At 41.0% G+C, this 24,180-nt stretch overlaps 1 protein-coding gene across 1 annotated transcript in view; it reads right to left on the minus strand.

The window, feature by feature from the left end:
* Nucleotides 1-24,180, minus strand: part of LOC148501050 (myosin-binding protein C, fast-type-like) — a 159,364-nt gene that overhangs the window by 51,898 nt on the left and 83,286 nt on the right. Inside the window, exons 9-19 of the mRNA XM_088450965.1 lie at nt 21,530-21,572; nt 21,312-21,374; nt 15,404-15,582; nt 12,006-12,138; nt 8,676-8,800; nt 7,656-7,761; nt 7,153-7,319; nt 6,872-7,037; nt 4,392-4,498; nt 3,229-3,258; nt 1,469-1,608 (exon numbers count right to left, since the gene is read on the minus strand). Coding sequence (XP_088307091.1) covers nt 1,469-1,608; nt 3,229-3,258; nt 4,392-4,498; nt 6,872-7,037; nt 7,153-7,319; nt 7,656-7,761; nt 8,676-8,800; nt 12,006-12,138; nt 15,404-15,582; nt 21,312-21,374; nt 21,530-21,572 — 1,259 coding nt within the window. The remainder of the gene's footprint in view (nt 1-1,468; nt 1,609-3,228; nt 3,259-4,391; nt 4,499-6,871; nt 7,038-7,152; nt 7,320-7,655; nt 7,762-8,675; nt 8,801-12,005; nt 12,139-15,403; nt 15,583-21,311; nt 21,375-21,529; nt 21,573-24,180) is intronic.

Consider the following 24,180-nt stretch of genomic DNA (forward strand, 5'->3'; position numbering starts at 1 on the left):
GAGGGCCTAAGTACATCTGAATTGGTCTAACAATGAGTTCAATTTAGAAAGTGACCTGGCAATGATTTTCTAGCTTCCGGACCACCTGCTCTTCTCAGTATCCATGGCAGGATCATGTATGTGACCACTGTGCATGTACCACTCAGAAGAGCCCTCTGTTCTGATATTTTCATTTTGGGAAATGCAGGTGCACCAACAGGTAACCCTGAATTGACAGGCCCAACTCCCCTCTGGGCCACATAGTGGCTGCACCACCTGCACTCATTGTAGTTCCTTAACTGAGTCAAGGTTGTTGTGGGGCCTGTAGGAGGAATGCTAGAGACAGTGTAATGCTGGGTACACACGGAACGATCTGTACCACCAACGACTTGATAGATATCTTTCAGTGAAGTCATCCTGCCACATCTCTGAACAGGCAAAGTTGACGATATCGTCCAGACTGATCTGCATGTATGGACGATCATATATATCGTTATCGTTCATGCGGTCGTTCACTGCAGAAAAATGAATGATATGAACGATATATCGTTGAACGATATCATTATTATTCATATCGTTCATAGATATCGCACCGTGTGTACGCACCTTAAGTGTGCACAAGTTGGAGACAGACAGGTGATCTGTTCATTATCAGTGATATATGGAGACAGGAGAATTCTGAGAGAGGGCTCCGCAGCTGAACAGTGACTCTGTGTTCCTGTGTGCAGTCACTAAAGAAAGTGCTAAGCAGTCTCTGGTCACTATCTAGTGTAATATCCTCAGTGTGACTTAGAACACGCCAGTTCCAGTCCTTTTCTATGGGGTATCACACTAGCAGTGTTTCCTAAATCCACTCCTCCAGTACCTCTATCAAGGCATGTTTTACAGATCTCCTCAGCATCACAGGTGAAATAAGCAACATCACCTGTGCCCCAACTAGGTGATCTGGAAAACATGCACAGTTAGGGGTGATCCGCGAGGGCTGAAGTTGGGAGAAAATGGTTGAGAGAGGGGTCAAGTGAGAAAATAAAAGCACTTTTGTGTTTAACCTCTGAGTTTACCATGTGGAGAACCTTCTATTGCACCAAAACACTAAGCACTGACCAAAACATTGATAATATGTATAATTATATACTATTATATATAAACCATGTTAGCTTGAATTATGTATAATCAGTTCATTTAGTTCAGTATGGTCTTGATGGCCTTAATAGTGTCTAATTGCTAAATCATATTATCCACTTCTTTTCTACAGTATATAGTGTAATGTAATGTGCTTAACAGTTACATGCTTGTTAGTGTGAAACATGGCTGCTCCCAAACCTCCTTGACAGCGCCTCAAACATGAGTAAATATCATCATGCAACTAATGGTAAAGAGAAGCAAAACACCTTCCAAACCTTTATCGCCACCTTTCCTGGACTGTTGCTCAGTTCTTCCTTGGATATACATAGCACAGGATAAATGGTGACCACTGATAGCTACTTGCCTTATCTCCTTGGTACCAGGTAACAACTGGTGCAGGTTCTCCAGTTATTGGGACATCAAATCGCAGCTTATTTCCAGCCACAACAATAATGGTATTGATGTGCTCACCTCCAGAGCAATCAAGGTGGATTTTGGGTGGTTCTAGAGAAAAGCAGATTAAAGGTCTAGTACTTCCCATTGCTTATACCTAGACACAATCTGAACATGTCTAATTTTTATTGCTGATTAAAGGGTTTGTATCACTGCTGTTCTAACCCTATAACTATTTCCATTAAAGTGAAAGAGAGGGGACTAAAAATTGTAACTAGACTCAACATTGTGTATTATTTTCTACAGTATAAAGTTCAAATTTAAATTTTATTTTACACAACATATGTAACATTACTCTGACACAATATATCCATTTAAAGAGAACTGAATACCCTTCTGTAAGATTCTCTTCTTATAAACACTGGCCCTGATTCAGAGCCGGATTCTCTGACTGAGCGCTCGCTCTGAATCAGGGCCGTCCCTGCTCCTTTTTGGAGCGGCCTCCTGGCCGCTCGCATAGCTGTGGGTGACCACCCACAGCTATAGCGAGCGGCCAAAATGATGGTCGCGATGGTCAAGACCATCGCGACCATCGGGCTTGTTACGAGACCCTGCGGTAGGGTCTCGCTGCCGCAAGCCCAGGAGTGCTTTTGGCTCTATCAGAGCCAAAAGCACTCCCACTGACACTCCCACTCCCACTGTCAGTGGGGCCGGACCCAGACGGTAGGCGTTCCCATGGGAACACCTCCGTCTGGGCAGCCACGCCCCCGGCAAGCCCACCAAAGGGGGCGTGCTGTCAATCACCATCGACAGTACGCCCCCTTTGGTGCGAGACCCTTAACGACGGCTTGGCCGTCGTTATTCGGGTCTCGCGCATGAGCACAACGGAGGCGCCTCCGTCGTGCACATGCGCACTTGGGCACCATCGACCCGCTTGCGAGCGCTCAGCGCTCACGAGCGGGTCTGAATCAGGCCCACTGTTCAAAGCCTGTTCCAGAAATGTAAATCGGGAGTGTAACAGATAAATACCATATGTGAATATGTCCTCTTTACTAGTATTACCGTAGTTTCTTTTCCCTTGTGTGCTATATAAATTCTAATGGTTTTACTGCATTTTGAAAGAAAAAAATGAACAGATTGTATTTTAAAAAGGTAATGTACTAAAGTGGTTTTGACGGGTTTGATATGATATATCAACACTTACGCTGTTGACAGTCAAAATGTTGACAGCGTAATGTCGGCCCTAGAATGCAGACACAGTAGCAATGTTGCAGCATTGTAACAGTGTTGGCATTATAACTTTAACCGTCATGGTAATGCATCATGTTACACATTATAATGCCGACATGGTTACAATACTGTAACATTGATACAGCAACGGCAGTCTCTGGACGACATTATGCTGTCGACATTTTGACTTTAGATAGTGTGTCTACTAATTATCTGCCTCCTGTTTGGACAGAGAGAGACTCAAATCCATTGTTGGGTAACAGCTATTGCTAAAGCTGGCAGTTCTGCTGCGCTTTACAATTGGAACAAACTCAAAAATTTAAGCTCAGAATTTTATTTTTGAGTCTTCTCCACATCATTACCTCTAGACAAATGCCAAAAAGATTACTCCTCCCTTTTCATTAACCATTAAACTGTTCAATGATCGTAACAAATGTACATGCTAACAGAAGTGCCATATAAAATACATAAGGTAGCCATTTTGTTTTTGCAGAGCCTTACCTTGGCGTGGAACATATTCAACTTTGATCTCTGCCAAAAAAAGAAAAGTAAAAAGAATTATTACAGGTTATTATCTGAATGTCATGGTTTAAGTGCAATAGAGAGAAAAGTTTTCTGTATGTTTTAAATACTTTCGCACAATGGAAATAAATGGTTAGGGACATATTTATCCGGAATTGGTCGAAATAATGCGATTACGTGTACATTTATTAGACTGCGCATGTGCGCGCGGACAGTACCGGGAAGGGATCCCCCCACTCTCCTGGAAAATTTTGAGGAATGTAGCCCATAGACTACAATGGCTAACAGCACTTAAAGATGGTGTTTGTGTTCCAGTGCTCAGTAAACTTAAGAAACCTATGGGGGCTGGTTTTGTGTTTAAAAACATACATTCAGGCTATGCTTAATATTTGCAGAGGGATATCCACAGTTTTTATTATAAATATGCCCCTTAGTCACCAAGCCAGTTTCTACATTTCATCAGGATTAACTATTTTCTTTTTCAACCTAAATACTGCATTTTTTTTTATTTTAATAATATATACATTTACATTTTCTTTATGTGTACATCTTTCTTTTGGTGGCATATATAATTGTAAAGTCCATTAGATAGTTAGACGGGGAAATAGCCAACATTTGTTGTTCAGCTTTCTGTCATTAGTGCAACATCAATAATATACAGCTAGATATTCTGATAGCAAATATTTTTCTTTTTTGTATTTGTTAGAAATAAAAACGTAAAAGAAAAATACTGTATATCTAATGACAAGATAATCCCAACTACACACTATAATGACACTTTTAAATGTTAAAGTATATTGCCTCTCAAGTTGAGTTGCCTTTATTGGTAATTTGTCTTGTACCCAGGATGGGGGCTGCAGGTACAAAGTAACCTGTCTCATGCCTATCTGTGGGCACGATCCTGTCAGGGAGCTGCAACGGCGCATCCAAGTTGTCATGACCACTTCCCCTCCAGTGGGCAGGATGCACATAATCCCAAAGGAGTGTGGATATGCCCCTGCATGCAAAGCCATGCCCCCATAAGTATTCAAGCCCAATGTTTTTTTGGGCGCGTCTGTAAGTACCCTTTTGCTAAGTTACAAAATACATTTATGTTTATAGGATGTAAATGTTCTATGTTTATAGGATGTAAATTACTTTACCAAGGAAGTTCAGTTTGGCAGAAAGAGTCAAAGCAAATCCATCTGGGATAAATGTGTAATCAGCTTCGTCTTCTGGTCTGACATCATCAATCACTAACTTGTGGATTCTGCAACAGTAAACTTATTAAATATTTTATAACCTGGTAAACAATTTAAATGCCATCAATATACCTTATATTGTAATAATAATTTGCTATAATTAAAATTTAATGAGTGACAGACAATTTGTGTGTACTCAAACAGCATTCAAATGCGTTTCATCCCACATTTAGGTGTCTATTTAGGAAAGGGTGAAGAGTCATACTGCTGTTGCTGGTGGTACGGGTTTGCTATTGCATCATCTGTTCTAAGGTGTTTCATTGACCTATTTAACAAGTATTACAACACTGGTTGGCTAGTTGTACCACCTCAATACCTGATCCCTTAAAGATAGGCCAGAAGGATGTTATCAGAAAACAAAAATGTTTTTAAAGGATCGTTGAATAAATCATTTTAAAATGCATTCATGTTGAAAAATGTTATCTACATTTAAAAAAAAGTAAAATACTGTTTATGTACTCTATTAATTATTTTTTTTAATTAGTGGAACTGAAAGTCCATATCTGAGGTTTCATTTCCATTGTGCACGCACAAGCCTGCTCAGGCATGCATACAACCTCGGAGACTGGCTAGGTGCAGCTGTAGATAAACTCTTACCAATCTGCGCCAGTGTCATAGAACATCTAAGTAACACTCAGCTGCATTGACTATAGTCTTCTTATAAATCAAGTTAATAAGCTTGTTTGAATTTTAATTCTAGAAGAGCAAAGATTTCCCTTTCAGCAGAATAGTAGAACAATCCATTAATTTTTTCTATGTTGTTAGAAGAACATTGACCAGAATTAAAGGGTCCATACATCTAGCCATTATTGGGGCAATTTCCCATTCTGCCGACACCTGGGTTGGGCCGGAGGATCAGGGAAATCCAACATGTTGGACAATCTCGAATCCCCGACCAAAAAATAGTCAGAATCGGTGAGTCAAGGATTGTTAACATGTTTTTTTTTGCGATCCCCCGACAATTTACTAAGATTTGTGTCTGGTCAAAATTGCAGTCTCGGGGGGTTTAACCATTTACACCAACTCGGAAATTTACTAAATGCAAACTTGGGAGAGATTTCTCTATTTAGAAATAAAATCTCTCGGGTGAGAATGCAATCAGGAACCAATGCACCATTGGCCAAACTCGCAAGTACTTTTCATCGCAAGGAATACAACTCGGGAATTTACCAAGAATCGTGATTATAATCACGGGTGTAATTTGAGCAAACTCGGTCTTAAATAGAAGTTTTAAATAGACTAACTCCTGAGCTGCGAGTTTGGCAGAAACACACACAGATCAATGTGATCTGTGTATGTTTCTGCCTGTACTTACTGTCTGATAAAAGGTAAATATGTGTAAGTGTGTTAAGTATGTAATAAACTAACTATCTACGGTGTGTGTACTGTGTTTATTTTACTATTTTTAAAACCAGGACTGGCTCTGGGAGCCCAGTGCTCGCTCATAAAATACGGGGCAACCCTATTCGTTTCTCCCCCCATATTTTTAGAACCAGGACTGACTCAGGAGCCCCGGGCTGGTTATGTTTTTTTGGGGGAAACCCATTAACCCTTTCATTACTTTGAACACAAAAAAGAGACCTGCACGTACAGTATCTCATTGATATGTGCGGGCTGCTTGTTCGGGAGTGATTGGCTGTGGTCAGACACTGGAAACTCGGGGATAAACACGATCACATTCAACATCGGAAAACACGATTTCAGGCAAATCTGAGAGTTTCAACAGGCAAAAATTACACGAGTTTCAGCGATGCAAATCAAGTCTATACTCAGGCAATCTCGACCAGACACGATTCTTAGTAAATTTATCCCTCGGAGTCTACTGATCATTGGATCAGATTGGCATCGGCAGAATGGGGAATCGGCATTTAGATGTATGGCCTGCATTAGTCATGTTAGTCTTTGCCATAAGAGGGAAAATCTGTTTATATTGTATGTTGTCAACGTAACCTGGATCTTAAGGTGGCCACACATTCTGTATTGTGGCCATTTGTCAGAGCTGCCAAACACCTGGTTTTTGAAAAGGGCACTTGTCCAGTGGTTCTGAATAGCCAGGACACATTGCCAGCATAGGGATATGCATGTTGAATGAACATGACATATTCATGGTGGATGGTGGACCAGTGCATGTCATTGTTTAACCTTGCCAGTAAAAAATAAAATCAGGCTTTGGTTATTTGTAGAGATGGCTTGCTCTCACAGTGATAGTACATTTGTCAGTCAGCTTGGCCAAACAAAATGGCATCGTGCGAGTACAAAATAACAAGTGCTGGCCTGTGGAGCATCAATAAGTAACGATGTGATGTACACAAGCAACCAGACTATTCCTTTGTTGTGTTGTGTCCACAACTGTGTAATATAATATCTACAATTACTCTTACCTGCCCTTATGTGTCATGGTGATGCGCTTGCTGGGTCTGATCTCCACTCCATTCTTAAACCATTTCCCAGTCACCTTCTCATCAGAAACCTCACATTTAAAGACGGCCTGTTCTGTGGCTTTGACTGTCAGGTCAGCAATGCCCTGTAAGACTTCTAGCTGCTTCTCTGGAGGAAGTAGGAGAATACCATGAGTCTATAGGAGGAGGTTCTAAGAGGTCTTCAATTATAATAACACCACTGGAGGTCACTGAAGTATAACTAAGCCTCATATATCTTATACCTTCCACTATAAGGTCAGCTTCACAATTTCCACCATTGGTCATCACTTTATAACGTCCAGTATCTTCTAAAGTGGATTCATTAATGATCAAAATGTGTTTTTTCCCATCTTTCTTGAAACGATATTTGAATGTTTCCTCGCGAGTAAGTTCCACTCCATCTTTCATCCTTGTAAAGCAAGAAAAGGAGGAGATAGATTCATACTACATAGGATTAAAGGTCTTATTTATATAGGACCTTTGTAAATAAAGGTATATTCAAAGAACAGGCAGATAGTGTAGGTTGTTAGACCAGCCAGGGTTCATGCAGTGGCAGGTTCCATTCTTATGAATTTTTGTTCCACACCCAACATGGCGGACTATGGTGACATCATTGCTTCCTAGTGAAGCAAAATTACTTCAGTAAAAAAAACATGTCTGCCTTCCCTTTGAGCAGGGGATGTGTGCTGTTTAAGTGGAAGCTTTTGTTGTCATGGGAAGGTGAATTAAAAAATGGAAGACATACCACATGACTTGAGCTCCTTCTTCTGATACCTCCACTTCCATTTCAATTTTATCTCCCACAAAGACTTGCTGATCATCAAGTGGTCGCACAATTGTAACAGGAGGTTCTGAATGGAAGATATTTTTAAAGATATTATATCCATATTTATATAAATGAAAGGGAGATGTATCAAGCCTTGGAGAGGGATATAGCTTCTGTCATGTTACAGGCTGTGTTTGAAAAATGACAGTTGGGAGCTGATTGGCTGGTACTTTATCTCTCTTCACTCTCTCTAAGGCTTGATACATCTCCCCCTAAGACTATTCACTTTAGAATGCAATGGACTTTTAATATATGTTCTTTTCGAATAATTAGCATTCGTATTTGTTTTGTCTGGATTAGAATTGTGCCTTATCTGCATAAAGTGAGGTCCATTTTATTCCACTCTGGAATAATGCATGAAATACAATTGTTTTATTTTATTCCACTCTGGAATAATGCATGAAATACAATTGTTCTATTTTATTCCACTCTGGAATAATGTATGAAATACAATAGTTTTATTTTATTCCACTCTGGAATAATGCATGAAATACAATTGTTTTATTTAATTCCACTCTGAAATAATGCATGAAATACGATTGTTTTATTTTATTCCACTCTGGAATAATGCATGACATACAATTGTTTTATTTTATTCCACTCTGGAATAATGCATGAAATACAATTGTTTTATTTTATTCCACTCTGGAATAATGTATGAAATACAATAGTTTTATTTTATTCCACTCTGGAATAATGCATGAAATACAATTGTTTTATTTAATTCCACTCTGAAATAATGCATGAAATACGATTGTTTTATTTTATTCCACTCTGAAATAATGCATGACATACAATTGTTTTATTTTATTCCACTCTGGAATAATGCATGAAATACAATTGTTTTATTTTATTCCACTCTGGAATAATGCATGAAATACATTTGATTTATTTTATTCCACTCTGGAATAATGCATGAAATACAATTGTTTTATTCACCTTTGACAAAGAGTTCTGTGTAACATTTCTCATCACCACTAACACACTCATAGTTCGCATCATCTGCCAGGGTGCATTTATTAATGGTCAATACCCTTTTCAGCCCAACATTCTCAAACACGTATCTGTAGAGACAAATATGGTTTATTTTGTCAATATTTATTATGAAGGCAAAGTAGGCTCATGCCTAGGAATGCACTATTCATTGCAGCAAAGAAATAATTTTATGTTCATATTACTTAATATTTTAATATTTAAACTTTTTTTTATATAGATAGTATAGTAGAAGGCAAATGGGTAGGTGGTAAGGTAAAATGAGTAGTGAAAAGTTACAATAAGTTCAGCAAAATACATAAAATTTTCCACATATTTAAAACATAATTTACCATTTAATAGAATTTTTTTATGTCAAATCTCTTCATCTGTTTCTGTTATTAAGTCAAAAACTTCAGCTTATTGTACATTTCCAAAGTGCTACCTAAAACTAAAATTTTCTTTCCTGCTTAGTACATATGATCTATCATACATAGTAGAACAGACCAGAATAGTTCATTTAAACAAATTAGAAAAATGTAGTCTCTTCAATGGCGTGCAATATTTTTTATTGGTATGCATTAATAAAACACATCACTGTGGATAGTATATCTTCAAATTCAGCTAAATAAAATTAGATTACAGGAAAGAAAAAGGATAGATTAAAATGAGGTGGTGCTTTGTCTCCAACCTTTTTAATATATTATTGAAGAGTGGTTATACTTATTACCCAAATCTTTTATAAAATTTATATCTTCTATTTCCCATGTATGGTATCATAAGGGTATACAATTCTGTGTCCTAAGCTTAGATGATTTAGATAAATAGATGTTTATTAAAAAGTAAATTAATTACAAATTAGACAGTGATATTTATCAAGTGTAGAATCTGCTTTTCCACTAATAAAATCCAATATTGTCTCTTTTACTCATGAATCTGCATCTGGGACTTTTTTATTTAAGGATAAAAACTTTCACATTTATTTGCTACGATGTGTCCAGTATTTTTTGTTAACCAGTGTGTTTGCTATTATGACTAATACATCATCATTTAAACTAGTGGATTTCTTATTGAGGTATTTTAGGAGTTTTAAATATCTCACCCCATATAATATAATTTCTTATTTCTTGGTTGTTTTTTGTAGTCACACAGTCATAATATATAACAGAACCAGAGAGCAAATCTTTGCACTTTATAGTCGTTATAACAAATTATTTAAATCGTTTGCATAGGTAATAGTTTTGGTAAGAAAATTTACAATCCAAACAATTTACATAATTTGTTAAAATATGGGGTGTGGTTTTTAAACTCCTGAAATTTAATAAACCATAATAAAAATAAACAGAATTATTGTGTATGAAGAATAAGGTTTTCCCCAAATGCTCAGTAAGTTATAAAAGCTAATTCTTCCTACCAAATCCAAGTGACGCAACGGATTTATTACATTATTGAACTTTAGAATTGTTGGTGGGGATATGCAATAGACACATTCTATACATCCCATCTATTTCTGTGAACAAAGCTTGGGTTATCTACCGAACATGTTATATTATATATTGTGAGGATAAGGTGTGATATTACAGTGATCTATTGCTTCATGCTTCATGGAACATACATGGAAATATTTTTTTATTCAAACATTTGTACATTTTCTCTATGAAATGAAGAGTGTTGGCCTACAACTCCTATGTGAACAAATAAACACTGAAAATAAGATAAACCAAGTTCTTGTATGTTTATATATGAAACAGAAATTTACATTAAAGTTTATATTATATAAGTGGAACTGTCACTATGTAATAACATTTTCTATTAACAGTATATTCATAGTTTATGCTACCCATTCCTCATGACATAGTTCCTTTCAAGTTTGCTATTGTTCATGTATAAGTTACTGTGACAGTCAGGGCATTGTAGAGAGAAAAATATCTCCCATTAGTATTTCAACTATTGCTCAAATGATAACTGTAAATATGTACTGGATTTTGTAAATGTAAGCTCATTGAGTGTAGGTAATCTGAATGCCTTTTGGTATGTTTTTTAGAGGTTAGGTTATCATTCTGCCCCACACAGACAAATTAAATGTTAATTCCGCTAAGGAAGCCTGAGAGGAGGGCTTGTGTGAGCAGAGATCAAAAGTGTTACCATAAATCATAGAAATATACCTGAAGTCTGTACGTTTGTCAGGTGTGATTTGGGATGTATGGTTTGGGAGAAATTAGGTATCTAACCAATTCCACATCCCAGAACCATCTTGTTTACATTCATTGTATATCTTAAATAATCAAGATTAATGAGAACATACCAAATTTCATGCGGCTATTACACAAGGGAAATTATGTATGGTTATTTGTACTTAGATTTAAAGTTAGGTGGGCAGTCCTGGAATGGACCCTAATTTAATTAACAAGCCAGTTATCATAGACTTGGTCATGACATCATTATGGGGATGGAAAAAACTGCTAAAAAGGTATGGGAGCATGTCAACCTTGGAGGATCAATTCTAAGTTGAAACCTGGACCTGCAATTCCTCCCATGCCACCTTGCCAACATAAGCCGCATATAATTCTGTGTAAGTTTCTCCCTTTTATTTTGAAATTGCAACATGTTTGTCTATGTAATATGTAAACCTATTTATTTATACCATTTCTGTAACTAAGCTTTGTACTTTCTTTTGTAATATGCTCCAGAACCCAATATTCGAGGAAGCTATTAGGTTGATAAGGCTACATTAGAACTATTTATTATTTTTAAAAGCAGGGGGAGACCAACTAACCGCATGGTAGTTTGTGGTCGCAGAGCCTGCGCAATCGTGATAGACTGTTTGGGGACCTGTGACCCCTTTTATTTACCACGGGCGGAGGCAGTAGAGAGGTGTATGGTATAACGGGCAGAGTTATAGAACATAAATTGTGAGTATTATATTCAGCCCTGCACTCATTACATCAGAACTTGGGGGATCTGCGCAATCACAGTCCTGATGCTAGTGTAGTGCTAGTCAGGGTGATACAGACACAGGCTCTGATCTAGTCAGGGCGAAACTCAGGGAAACCTACTGGGGTCTCTGACAGTTACGTAAACAGATACTGTCTCTATTTTTGGTCTACAAATATTTTTAGCTTCATCTGTACATCATTTCACATACAGTATGCAAATGTCTATTCTTGGTATAAAAAATGATCAGCTCAACTTCCTAATGTGACATCCAGCTGATGACTTATTAGTAGAGTGTCCTTACATGACACCCTCCTTAGTACAAGAAGGAGTTATGCTACATTGGCATACACTGTCACTTACTTGGCACTAGGACGTATCTCTTGCCCATTCTTAAACCACTTAATTACAAGATCAGGGTTTGATACCTCCACCGTCATTTTAATCTTGTGGCCTTTGTCTACTGAATAACACGACTCCAGTTTTTTTCCAAATGCTGCAAAGGTGAAGTAATCATTATCAATACCAGGCAGATAAAACAGATAATAAACAGATATGTGATATGTAATATTCTTTTTTCTTTAAAAGTAGTTCCTTACAATTAGGTCGTTTTTATTCATTATTTGAAAAGAACTTAGGGCCTGATTCAGATCCGGTCATGAGAGCGTTGCACTCACAAGCGGGTCGATGGTGGGCCATTGCGCACGTGCGGTGTGCGCACCGCACGTGCGCGAGCCTCGGAGCGAGTGAGAGATCACTCGCTCCGGGGCTCGCTACAAGACGGGGCGGCTATCAATGTTGATCGACAGCTCGCCCCGTTTTGTAGGCTGAGGGGGGGTGGCTGCACAAACGGAGGCGTTCCCGAAGGCGGCCCTTCTGACAACACTAGTGATGTCAGTAGTGGACTTCCTGCTCTATTAGAAGTCCACTCGGGCTTACGAGACCTGAGACCCTACCACAAGGGTCTCCTCGCAAGCCCAATGGTCGCGATAATCGCGACCATCGCCAGGCCGCACGCACATGCTGTGGGTGGTCACCCACAGCTGTGCGAGCAGCCTGGAGGCCGGTCAAAAAAAAAAAATAGGGACACCCTGATTCAGAGTGAGCGCACGCAAATAGCATGCGCTTCTGAATCAGGCCCGTAGTCGAAACCCTCATCTCTCACAAAGTCGGCCAAGTATCAAGAGAGCTTAAATTAGCAGCAGTAGTCAATGTTACAAGAACATTTTGGAGAACAGCGCAGTGTGCTACCTGTTCTAGCAGACATTTCCTGATTTTGGAGAACTCTCCTACATGATCAGTGCTTTATCTTAATTTCAGGAATTATGTCTTGCTTCACATTGCTTTCCCAATCTGCCCATGCCATCAGCTTTTACAATTTTGCAATGCCCAATGCAGGAGGCAGGGGCATTTCTAGAGAGGAGGGAGCCCGTGTGCAGTTTCCGACATGGGCCCCCTCCTCTCTGTCCGGTGGCTGTCAGCGTACTGAGCTGTGCGTGGCCAGCCCGGAGTTATAGACCCTGGGCACTAGAGTGCACCCAGAGTCTATAGAGAATGCGCAGGTCACCGGGAAAATGGCCGCTGCGGCCATTTTCCCTGTACTGCGCATGCGCAAATGATGGGAAAATGTCCGCGGTGGCCATTTTCCAGTCATTTTTACAGCGCCGCACCCCTGCGCCGACGTGGGTCTCCGGGGAGGTAAGTACAGTGCATCCGGAAAGTATTCACAGCGCGTCACTTTTTCCACATTTTGTTATGTTACAGCCTTATTTCAAACTGTAATAAATTAATTTTTCTCCTCAAAATTCTACACACAATACCCCATAATGACAATGTGTAAAAAGTTTTTTTTAGATTTTTGCAAATTTAATTAAAAAAAAACCCTAAGAAATCACATGTACATAAGTGTTCACAGCCTTTGCTCAATACTTTGTTGATGCACCTTTGGCAGCAATTATAGCCTCAAGTCTTTTTAAATATGATGCCATAAGCTTGGCATACCTATCTTTGGGCAGTTTCACCCATTCCTCTTTGCAGCATCTCTCAAGCTCCATCAGGTTGGATGGGTAGCGTCGATGCACTGCCATTTTCAGATCTCTCCAGAGATGTTCAATCGGATTCAAGTCTGGGCTCTGGCTGGGCCACTCAAGGACATTCACAGAGTTGTCCTGAAGCCACTCCTTTGATATCTTGGCTGTGTGCTTAGGGTCGTTGTCCTGCTGAAAGATTAACCGTCGTCCCAGTCTGAGGTCAAGAGCGCTCTGGAGCAGGTTTTCATCCAGGATGTCTCTGTACATTGCTGCATTCATCTTTCCCTCTATCCTGACTAGTCTCCCAGTTCCTGCTGCTGAAAAACATCCCCACAGCATGATGCTGCCACCACTATGCTTCACTGTAGGGATGGTATTGGCCTGGTGATGAGCGGTGCCTGGTTTCCTCCAAACAGAATGCCTGGCATTCACGCCACTGAGATCAATCTTTGTCTCTCATGGTCTGAGAGTCCTTCAGGTGCATTTTGGCAAACTCCAGATGGGCTGCCATGTGCTTTTTACTAAGGAGTGGTTTCCGTAAGGCCACTCTACCATACAGTCCTGATTGGTGGATTGCTGCAGAGATGGTTGTCCTTCTGGAAGGTTCTCGTCTCTCCACAGAGGGATTCTGTAGCTCTGACAGAGTCACCATCGGGTTCTTGGTCACCTCCTTGACTAGGGCCCTTCTCCCCCAATCGCTCAGTTTAGATGGACAGCCAACTCTAGGAAGAGTCCTAGTGGTTCCGAACTTCTTTCATTTACGGATGATGGAGGCCACTGTGCTCTTTGGGGCCTTTAAAGCAGCAGATATTTTTCTGTACCCTTCCCCAGATTTGTGCCTCAAGACAATCCTGTCTCGGAGGTCTATAGACAATTCCTTGGACTTCATGCTTGGTTTGTGCTCTGACATGCACTGTCAAGTGTGGGACCTTATATAGACAGGTGTATGCCTTTCAAAATCATGTCCAATCAACTGAATTTACCACAGGTGGACTCCAATTAAGCTGTAGGAACATCTCCAGGATGATCAGTGGAAACAGGATGCACCTGAGCTCAATTTTGAGCTTCATGGTAAAGGCTGTGAATACTTATGTACATGTGATTTCTTAGTTGTTTTTTTTTAAATAAAATTAGCAAAAATCTCAAAAAAACTTTTTACACGTTGTCATTATTGGGTATTGTGTGTAGAATTTTGAGGACAAAAAGAAATTTATTCCATTTTGAAATAAGACTGTAACATAACAAAATGTGGAAAAGTGACGCGCTGTGAATACTTTCCAGATGCTCTGTAATACTATGAGTGCAGGGTGTGCGGTGCGGGGCCCCCCTGGACCCAGGGGCCCGTGTGCCCCACACAACCTGCACCCATTATAGATATGCCTCTAGCAGGAGGAATCAGGAGGGTGCTGCTGCTCCATGATGTGGGCAGTTTGTGCAGAATGCCAGAGAGATTAACAACGCTCTGCACAGAGTTCATTCACATGTGGCGCAGCAGAGGTGGGATCTGCTGTGTAGAAGGAAGCCCTCCCCCACCAGCCACCACAAGAGGAGAATAGTTGAAGAATGCCCCTGTGCATTAACAATTAATGTCATCTACCAAAGACAATGAAGTACCATCTACTACAACCTACAGTATGATATATACTTAAGAAGAACTAGATTACCCTCAACATAATTATAATGTTGAAGCCATATTAATACTTTGGATAGGATTTTGTTTTCAGAACTTACCGTCGCTTTTTTTGATCTCCACTTTTACCTTCTTCAGTCGCTTCAGCATGCCTCTAAGATCAGTAACGCCATATTGAAAGGCAATTTTTTCATACTCGCTTGGTTTGGCTTTCTTCAATATTTCCCATACATCAGGCGGAATGCCTTCTGGCAGATCATCTTCTTTTTTCTTTTCCTCTCTAACAAATGGAACAACAGGCAAAGTAGAATGCGTGAGATGCTGCAATGGATGGAATAGCCACCCTGGGGGCAGCCATCTACCGTACATACGGCAGTTATCCGCACCAACTTTTTTTTTTTTTTTTGCTGTTTTGTGATTGGTTTTCAATAACAGCTGAGACAGCCAATTACAAAATAGTAAAGTAAGGCAGTGGCACTGTGGTGATAGTAATCAGGAGACATTTAGCTAGAAATATATGAAATCTGCAGGTGTGTGCATATGCTATTCAGGAAAATCATTAATGTAAGAGTAGAAAGCCAAAATCATGAAAGTCCCCAAAATGCAAAGCAAAGAAACTGCAAAGTCAAATGCACCATACGTGGAAGTCATGGGGAATGCCTTAGTGGTACTGTCTTCCAAAGACTAATAATAGACATTGTGTTGAGAGGGAAAATAAGATTACAGGTTGAGTCTCCGATATCCAAAATGCTTGGGACCAGGGATATTTTGGCTAACGGAATATTCCGTATTTTGGAATATTTGATATCATAATGAAATATCTTGGGAATGGGACCCAAATATACACACAGAATGCATTTATGTGTTATATTCACCTTATGCACACAGCCTGCAGGTCATTTTAAACAATATTTTCAATAATTTTGTGGCTCAAACAAAGTTTGTGTACATACATAAAATTCAGTTATGTTTCATATACACCTTATACACACAGCCTGAAGCTAATTTTATACAATATTTTTAATAATTTGTGCCTTAGACAAAGTTTGTGTACATTGATTGAACCATCATAAATCAAAGGTTTCACTATCTCAGTCATGCCAAAATGATTCCGTATTTCGGAATATTCCGTACTTCAGAATATTTGGATATGGGAGACTCAACCTGTATCTGTAATGTTTTGGGTCATTGTTCTGGGATTTACACTTCTATAATTCATGATATGTCTCTCTAACCTTTCAGACTTTGCAGCCAAAGTGAAGAATTCTCCTATCATAAAGTGCTTGGCATGTGGGATAATGCAGATGACTTGGCGTGCATTGTGGAGCTAAGGCCCGTTTTCAATTAGAGGTCGAAAAGCCACGATCGGCGAAAAGTTTTCGCCTATGCGCGGTTTTCGTCTGTTTCCAAAGCATCGCCCTATTCAATTCCAGGACGATTTTGCCTAGGCGAAAATACCATAGGCAAAAACAGGCAAAAGAGTATCTCCACCCAAAGGCAGGAGAAAAGAAGTGCAAAATCCCTATTTTGGAGTAAAAATGTGGGGACTTGGTTCAGAACCCTTTGGGCACCCCCCTAATGACTAATTATTCAAAAAAAATATATCTTAATTCACCCAAAAAAAAGACTTCATTTTTGGGGCAAAATTTAAAAAAATGTTGGAGAATGGGTCTATAGTACTGGGATAGGTGTTTTGGGTTGCTGTATGGATGGGACAGGTGTATTTAGGATTGCAGAGGGCTGCAGCAGTTTTTTTTCTAAAGTTTTTTAAAATGCACTTTATTAACTCCAACATATACCAGTACCCATTTAAATGTACCACCAAATTAACTACAGCAATTATTTTTCCCCAAAGAATTTGCTTTATATCATTTTTTTCACACTAATGCAAACGTGCATATAACAGCCATTTGACTCTATTTAGGAACACAAAATACTTTTATTACAGCTATTAATACACTTCTATATAGATAACAGGGTCACTTATACTTTTTTTGGGGTACAGACTGATTTCCCCCCAAAAATAAGACCTATTCGCTAGCTTTGCCATTCGCATGTCCGCGTTGTCGCCTATTTTGCAATTAAATAGGGCAAAAAGCGGGAAAGCACAAAAGTACGCAATAACTTCGCTTCAAAACAGGGAGATGAGGCGAAAACATTGCGCTTATCACCGATCTTATCTTTTAGCCTCTAATTGAATACGGGTCTAAGACTGGAACTATGCCATCCTGGCAGGGTGAAAGGTACCTTATGAACCAACCTCTAGTAACATTACCAGAGATTATCTCCCACAAGTGTAAATACTGCTTCTATACATTTTGGGGAGAAACACACAAACATAAATCACTATACTGCCAAAGGTATTCAAAGAGAATATACTGCTGTTTTTTGTTAGATAGAGATCTTTATTTTATTTGGCACTTTGGTTAACTTTCAGGGTTATGCTTGTCTTCACTGTAAAAATGGCCAGCATTGTTTGTGTAGTGGATTGCATTACTTCTTCATAGCGCTGAGGTCTTGGTTTCAGTTCCAACCAAAGCCCCATCTGTGTGAAGTTTGCATGGGTTTCCTCCGTGTTTTCCTCACACAATCCAAAAACATAGTGGTACATTAATTGGATCCTGATAAAAAAGACCCTAGTGTGTGTGCGCATGTGCAGGCCCGCCAAGAGCCGCGGCGGGCCCCGATAACAGGGGGCGTGGCCTAATTACGGGCAGCGTGGCCATGCCCCTTTCCCGGGGAAAAATAAAGATTTGCGCTGGGGGGGGCTCTGAGCCCCCTCAGCCCTGCTCAAAGCCAGGGGGGGCACAATCAGTGTGATCGCTCCCCCCCACAGGCATAGGAGATTGCTGTGGCTGCTGTGAGGGAGGGGGGTTGGTGCCGGACCCGGGCCCCCGCCGGGCCCCTCAGGAAGCCCGGGTAATCTGTACCCGCTCACACCACTCTCGGCGCCCCTGTGTGTGTGTGTACATGTGGTAGGGAAAATAAATTTGTAAACTCCACTGGGACAGGGACTGATGTGAAGAGCTGTGGAATATGTGTTTGTTATATAAATAACTTAATAAATAAATAAGTGTAAATATTAATAAGGAATATGTCAAATACATTTTTATTGGACTAGCACCATTTCCAGAAAAAAAATCTTCCAAATGCTGAATAAATCCTAATTAGATTAGGATCCTTATACAGTCTTACCCCTAACAGTATGTCAAACTCATATGTATTTAGAATATGACAGTTTCATAAAGTTTTTATTTAGTTATATGTAAGGGACTTCCCAAAGCTAATATTTTAGATTTACCAAATTTGAGAGAACCAAAGGGCACAAGGTTGTTAACTGCTCATGGTGAGAGGGAATATGCTGGTATATGGCAGTCAAAGTGGCATCTTTATAATGTGTGCAAGGTGTGTGGTGCACACGGGCTCCTGGGTCCATGGGGGCACACACAGCACACCCTGTACCCATAGTTAATTATACTTTCCTTTCTGCAGATTCCGGTGAGCTGCTCCACAGCAAAACATCACTGGGAAAATGGCGCCGACCATTTTCTCGGTGATTCGCGCATGCACAGAAAAGATGTCCCCAGTAAAAAGGCACAGGCGCCATTTTCCCGGAGACCCGCGCATGAGCTGACAGAGGAGGAGGCCCAAACGGAGGCTGCATACGGGCCTCCTCCTCTCTTAAAACACCCCTGGGCACAGACTGGTAATTTGTGGCAGAGGATAGTACAATGTAATGAATAGGGGCGCAGGCTGGTGTAATGTGGCAATTGGGGGGAACAGGTTGGTACAATGTGGCGATGGCACTAGTAGATGGTAGTGCGCAAGCTGGTGTCTGGCTGTGCTAGGTGTACCTGGCAGATACGGTATGCATATGTTATCTCAGTGTTTAAAATGTTGACATAGTATGTCAACATATACTTATGTCGACAGAGTAAATGTTGACATGTTCATCATTGACACACAGGATGTTGACTTCTGCCACAATGTCGGCATGTACACAATATCGACACCTAACGCTAATCATAACCCTAACCCAAATGACATAGTGAATTTTGACTTCTTGACTGCAAACCCCAGATACACAGTGGTGATGATGAGGTACAGGCCTTACAGTTTAATTATCTCTGGTACAGGCTGGTACAATATGGTGATCAAAGGCATAAGTTGGTAGTGTGGTATGAGTGGAGGTCACAGGCTAGAATAATATGGGGACAGTACAATGTGATTGGTGTACATCTAAAGAACGATAAATGATAACTGTCTCGTTTCTGTTGTGCACGCCCCAAACCCCTGTGATGCGAATAGGGTGCACAAGCAGCTTCTGCTGATTGAAATGATATGCAGCATGCCTATGTTCTGTGTGCGACTGCGGCTATATCTGCATGCGAAATGCTACGTTATAGTGTCACAGCCGAAGACAGTGTAACGTAGCATTCCAGTTGCAGATAAGACGCATTTCAAGGTAAAAAGTCGCACAAAAGATGCACGGTGCTCACACGTTATGTTTTAACTCGACTTGTAGCGCACGGAGGTAAGATGTATGTGGCCACATCTGTATGCTGATCATTATTTTCTTAATACAAGATGTTTTATATAGTTGCCTATATTCATTGTCTTTTTTAACTTAATTAAACTGTATTTTATGTTTTACTGACATTTATGTTACATTAACACTAGAGCGTTGTTTTTCAATTTTCACAGTATAGAATGACTTTCTACATAGAGGTGAATTAAAAGCTGTGACCTCTGTAAACCAGTTCTGTTGCAATTGTGGATTAATACAAAATTCTGCATAAATGTCATTGTACTCTGATTTATGTGTCCTAAATTAGCTAAAGTTACAGGAATCTATCCCCCTGCTATACTATTGATTTGGCTGTGTCAGAACTCTATTACCCCTGGAATCTAAAGACATTTTTGAGTATGATTTAGAGGTACACGCAATTCGATTCATGTTCATGGAGTTGAGCTATTATTTGCAACTGTGCTTGCGCAAATACCCCTATGACATCACACAGAGGGCCTGATTCTGACCCGCTCGTGAGCGCTGAGCGCTCGCAAGCGGGCCGATGGTGCCCAAGTGCGCATGCGCACGACGGAGGCGGCTCCGTCGTGCGCATGCGCGAGACCTGAATAACACCAAAGGGGGCGTGCTGTCGATGGTGATTGATAGCACGCCCCCTTTGGTGGGCGTGCCGGGGGCATGGCTGCCCAGACGGAGGCGTTCTCATGATCACTAGTGATGTCAGTGTTAGTGCTTTTGGCTGATAGAGCCAAAAGCACTCCTGGGCTTGCGGCAGTGAGACTCTACCGCAGGGTCTCGTCGCAAGCCCGATGGTCGCGATGGTCTTGACCATCACGACCATCATTTTGGCCGCTCGCTATAGCTGTGGGTGGTTACCCACAGCTATGCGAGAAGGAGGCCGCTCCAAAAAGGAGCAGGGACGGCCCTGATTCAGAGCTAGCGCTCTGTCAGAGCGTCCAGCTGTGAATCAGGGCCAGAGTGTCCGCTCAAAGATGCTGTTACTATCTGGACAGACGGTATCAGACATGGGTCGGCAAAGTGATGGATATTCTTAGGAGGTGACTGGGAGTCGGCCTAAATGAACGCAAAATAAGTTGTCTCATTGGCGTGTTATGGGAGTGCTGTGGGCATCAGTGACAGTAGCTGAGTTCTTAGACGCAGAGCCGCAGTCACAGAGTCCATGTTCAGGTGGAGAAACTGCGCCTGCTGTAAAGTATCGTTAGTGTGCGCGATGGAGCACCAATGGTGGCGTGTCTAGAATCACCGGCGGTGTTACAGCGTGCAGAGACTCTGAAAGTGGGCGTCTCTTGCGCAGTCGGACGCTGCCTACTACACCAGGGGAAGGATGAAACTAGCATTAGCATATTATCGTTCCCTCGATTCTAGCAACAGACGCAGCAGCATCCACCCTCTGAATCAGGCCCTTTGTATCTATCTTCAGATTGTTTTCTAGATTGTAACATAGAATTGTCGTTAATTACCTTTTCTTGAGCAGCGCACTAAAGTCCAGTTCTCCGGCATTATCGTCCTTTTTTGGTTCACCTCTAGAAATGCAGCAAATACGGGACAAAAGATTTATAACTATTAGTCTTAAACAGCAGTTTTTGAATGGGGTGAGAAAAATGTAGTGCATTCATTTAAAAATAAATAAAATCTCTTTTTAAAACTCAGGTAAGTAATTAAGACATGGCATACTTACGTCCTTTTGAAAGATTGCAAAATATTATCCTCATCTCTCGTCTCTGGAAAAGTATTGAAGAAAAACATTGTTTAATGTCAATAGTAATTGGTGATCTAGTCTATTCATTGCAGAAAATAATTCATTTCTAACTATTATATTTTTATTATTTTGAGAAAGCTAAAAACTGCTTGATATGCAGAATAAATGTAATACTAATTTTTACAGAACAAGTTGTAAATTAAGAAATGGATTTGTATGGAAAAAAGTGCAAAGGTAACCACCTTATGAGCTGATTCAACATTGCACATACTGTATGTGCTATGCTGAACGTAGATTCCTGATTATCAGGGAGGTGCAGGAGCGGGGACGGCCGGCGTTCCCAGAAAAGTAGGCATGTCGGCCCCATTTTCCGGGAGTGGCAAGGCCATGGGCTGTGTCCACAGATGCAGTTTCCTCGCCTCGCAAGTCTTCCAGCCTGCGTAAGCTGAGGCTTACTCAGCTGGCCTGCAGCCCGGTGCCATCCACCATCGCGACCGGTGGTCGTGATGGTGGTCCCAACCTGCCACCTTGGTCGCAGTGCTGTGATTGCATATGCAGCAGGGGGTGTCAAACACCTCCTGCTGCATTTGCATATTAGCAAGGACGGAATTGCAAAGCTGCCTGAGTCCTAAGCTGAATCGCCCCCTTCAGCACTCAGATCTGTGCTGTTGCAGGGGCGTGCATAAATTAGCCACTGTGATGCCATACGCAGCTTGAGTAGTCACTGCGTGCGATGAGGTTAGCAATTCCTGAGTAAGGTCAGAGCTTGTGCAAGTGCAGGTGAGGCTGCGATGGTGCTCGATGTTACCGATGGTTTTGCAGTCTTGCTAAGTATTACGGATGCGTGCAAGGTAAGGTGAGCGCCCTTATGTAGTGCAGCGACAGCATAGCGACCACAGAGGATTAGCATATCATTGCAGTGAGACTGCGTGCATAATCGCTATTGCAGTCTGATAACGCTGCTAGTTCTAGATTACTTACAAACCTTACCTGTAATGAAGAGCACTGAAATAATTCCACGCAAATACAGATTCTAAAATATATGACAATGCTTTTACCTAAAGACAGATTAATCATACATATTTATTTTTGCCAATACAGACTTCCAACAAAAAACAGAGGTTATACCAACAGCAGTAGGGAATACTTTTAAAATAAACTCATTCTGTGCCCTCTCCTCTGTTCTCTGACTGCTCCCCCTCCATCTTTCTCTGCTCATATTTATACCTTATTTTTGTTTATACCGACAATTAGTCCAATTAGTCCAGTTAATCTAATTAATATTTGTACGTACGAAGTCTTTATTGGCTACCTATGCCTTAGACATAATAATGACATAATTCCGTGCTATCTTTTGTTCCCATGTAGGAATCTGACATGGTCGCCTTTTCACCGTCATTTCTGCTTATTGCAGTTACATGCTATCTCAGGTAGCTCATTTGTTTATACAAAAACCTGAGACCTGCTGCTGTCAGCTGTTCTGTGCATGTTAAAGCTTATACATTTTATACCATACTTGCCGACATTCAGCTTCCTCCTTCCGGGTGGGAGCTGAATACCTGTATGCAGCGGGGGCGTGGCCGGACAATGACACTGTATTGGGGGCGGGGCTTGGTGATCACATTAGTGGCCCAGCCCCCTCTTCACAATGCCAAAATTAAAGGCATCGTGAAGCAGGGGGCGGGGCCATGATGACGCATTTCACTATAGGAGGACACTTTGGGGCTGGTTGAGGAATTCAGGGGAGGAGTACACTCAGTCCTGTTTCTATATATTTATTTTGATTACATAGCACTGTACATAGAAATTGTTAAAGATAAAGTGAAACTTAAAGATTGTATTGCTGGAACTTCAAAACTCTGCGATAATTGTATTTTGTAATGGTCGTGGTGGGACTTGGAGCTCAAACTGGGCCTTTAGTTCAATGTATGAGACAGGAACATGCACCTGCTCAATAGATGTAAATGACAGTCCCTAGGCAATAATCCCCTAGATCTCACTATGCAATTATGTTAATTGTGGTTACTAAGGGCCTGATTCAGCAAGGATCGCAGTTGTTAATACGCACGTAATCGGGCTATTGTTGCCATCTGCATCGCAGTGCATGAACCAGCCGCTGCAATCGGGACTGCGATCGCCAAGGCTACGTAGACCCATCACAGAGTAATTGACAGGAAGTGCTGTTTGTGAAAGGTGATGGGGGGGAGGTCGGTGAAACGCAGGCTTGCCAGTGCATCTCAACGCCATTTCAAGGGCGTGCATAAATTATCCACTGTGTGGCCATATGCATTGTGAGAACTCATAGTTTGCGTGGCTGTTAGCAATTTCTGAGTAAGGTCAGGGCTTGTGCAAATGTGCGTATGGGTCCGATGGTACTCGATTGTATCGATGATTTCGCTATTCTGCTAAGTATTACGGATGTGAGTAAGGGGAAGTGGGTGTCCCTATGTTAGGCTGCGATCGCAATGCGAATGCAATTATTTGCATATCACCGCTGATATTAGCAATTCCGTTGCATGCGTATTAGCAGAATAGCGATCCTTGCTGAAACAGGCGCTAAAGCTGGCCACACACTAGACCAACTTTTATCCAACCATCCAACTAGTTGATTGGTTGGAATGAAAATCTTT

The sequence above is a fragment of the Taudactylus pleione genome, unplaced genomic scaffold, assembly GCF_031769625.1.
Source record: "Taudactylus pleione unplaced genomic scaffold, aTauple2 ptg000535l, whole genome shotgun sequence".
In the NCBI taxonomy this organism is placed as follows: domain Eukaryota; kingdom Metazoa; phylum Chordata; class Amphibia; order Anura; family Myobatrachidae; genus Taudactylus; species Taudactylus pleione.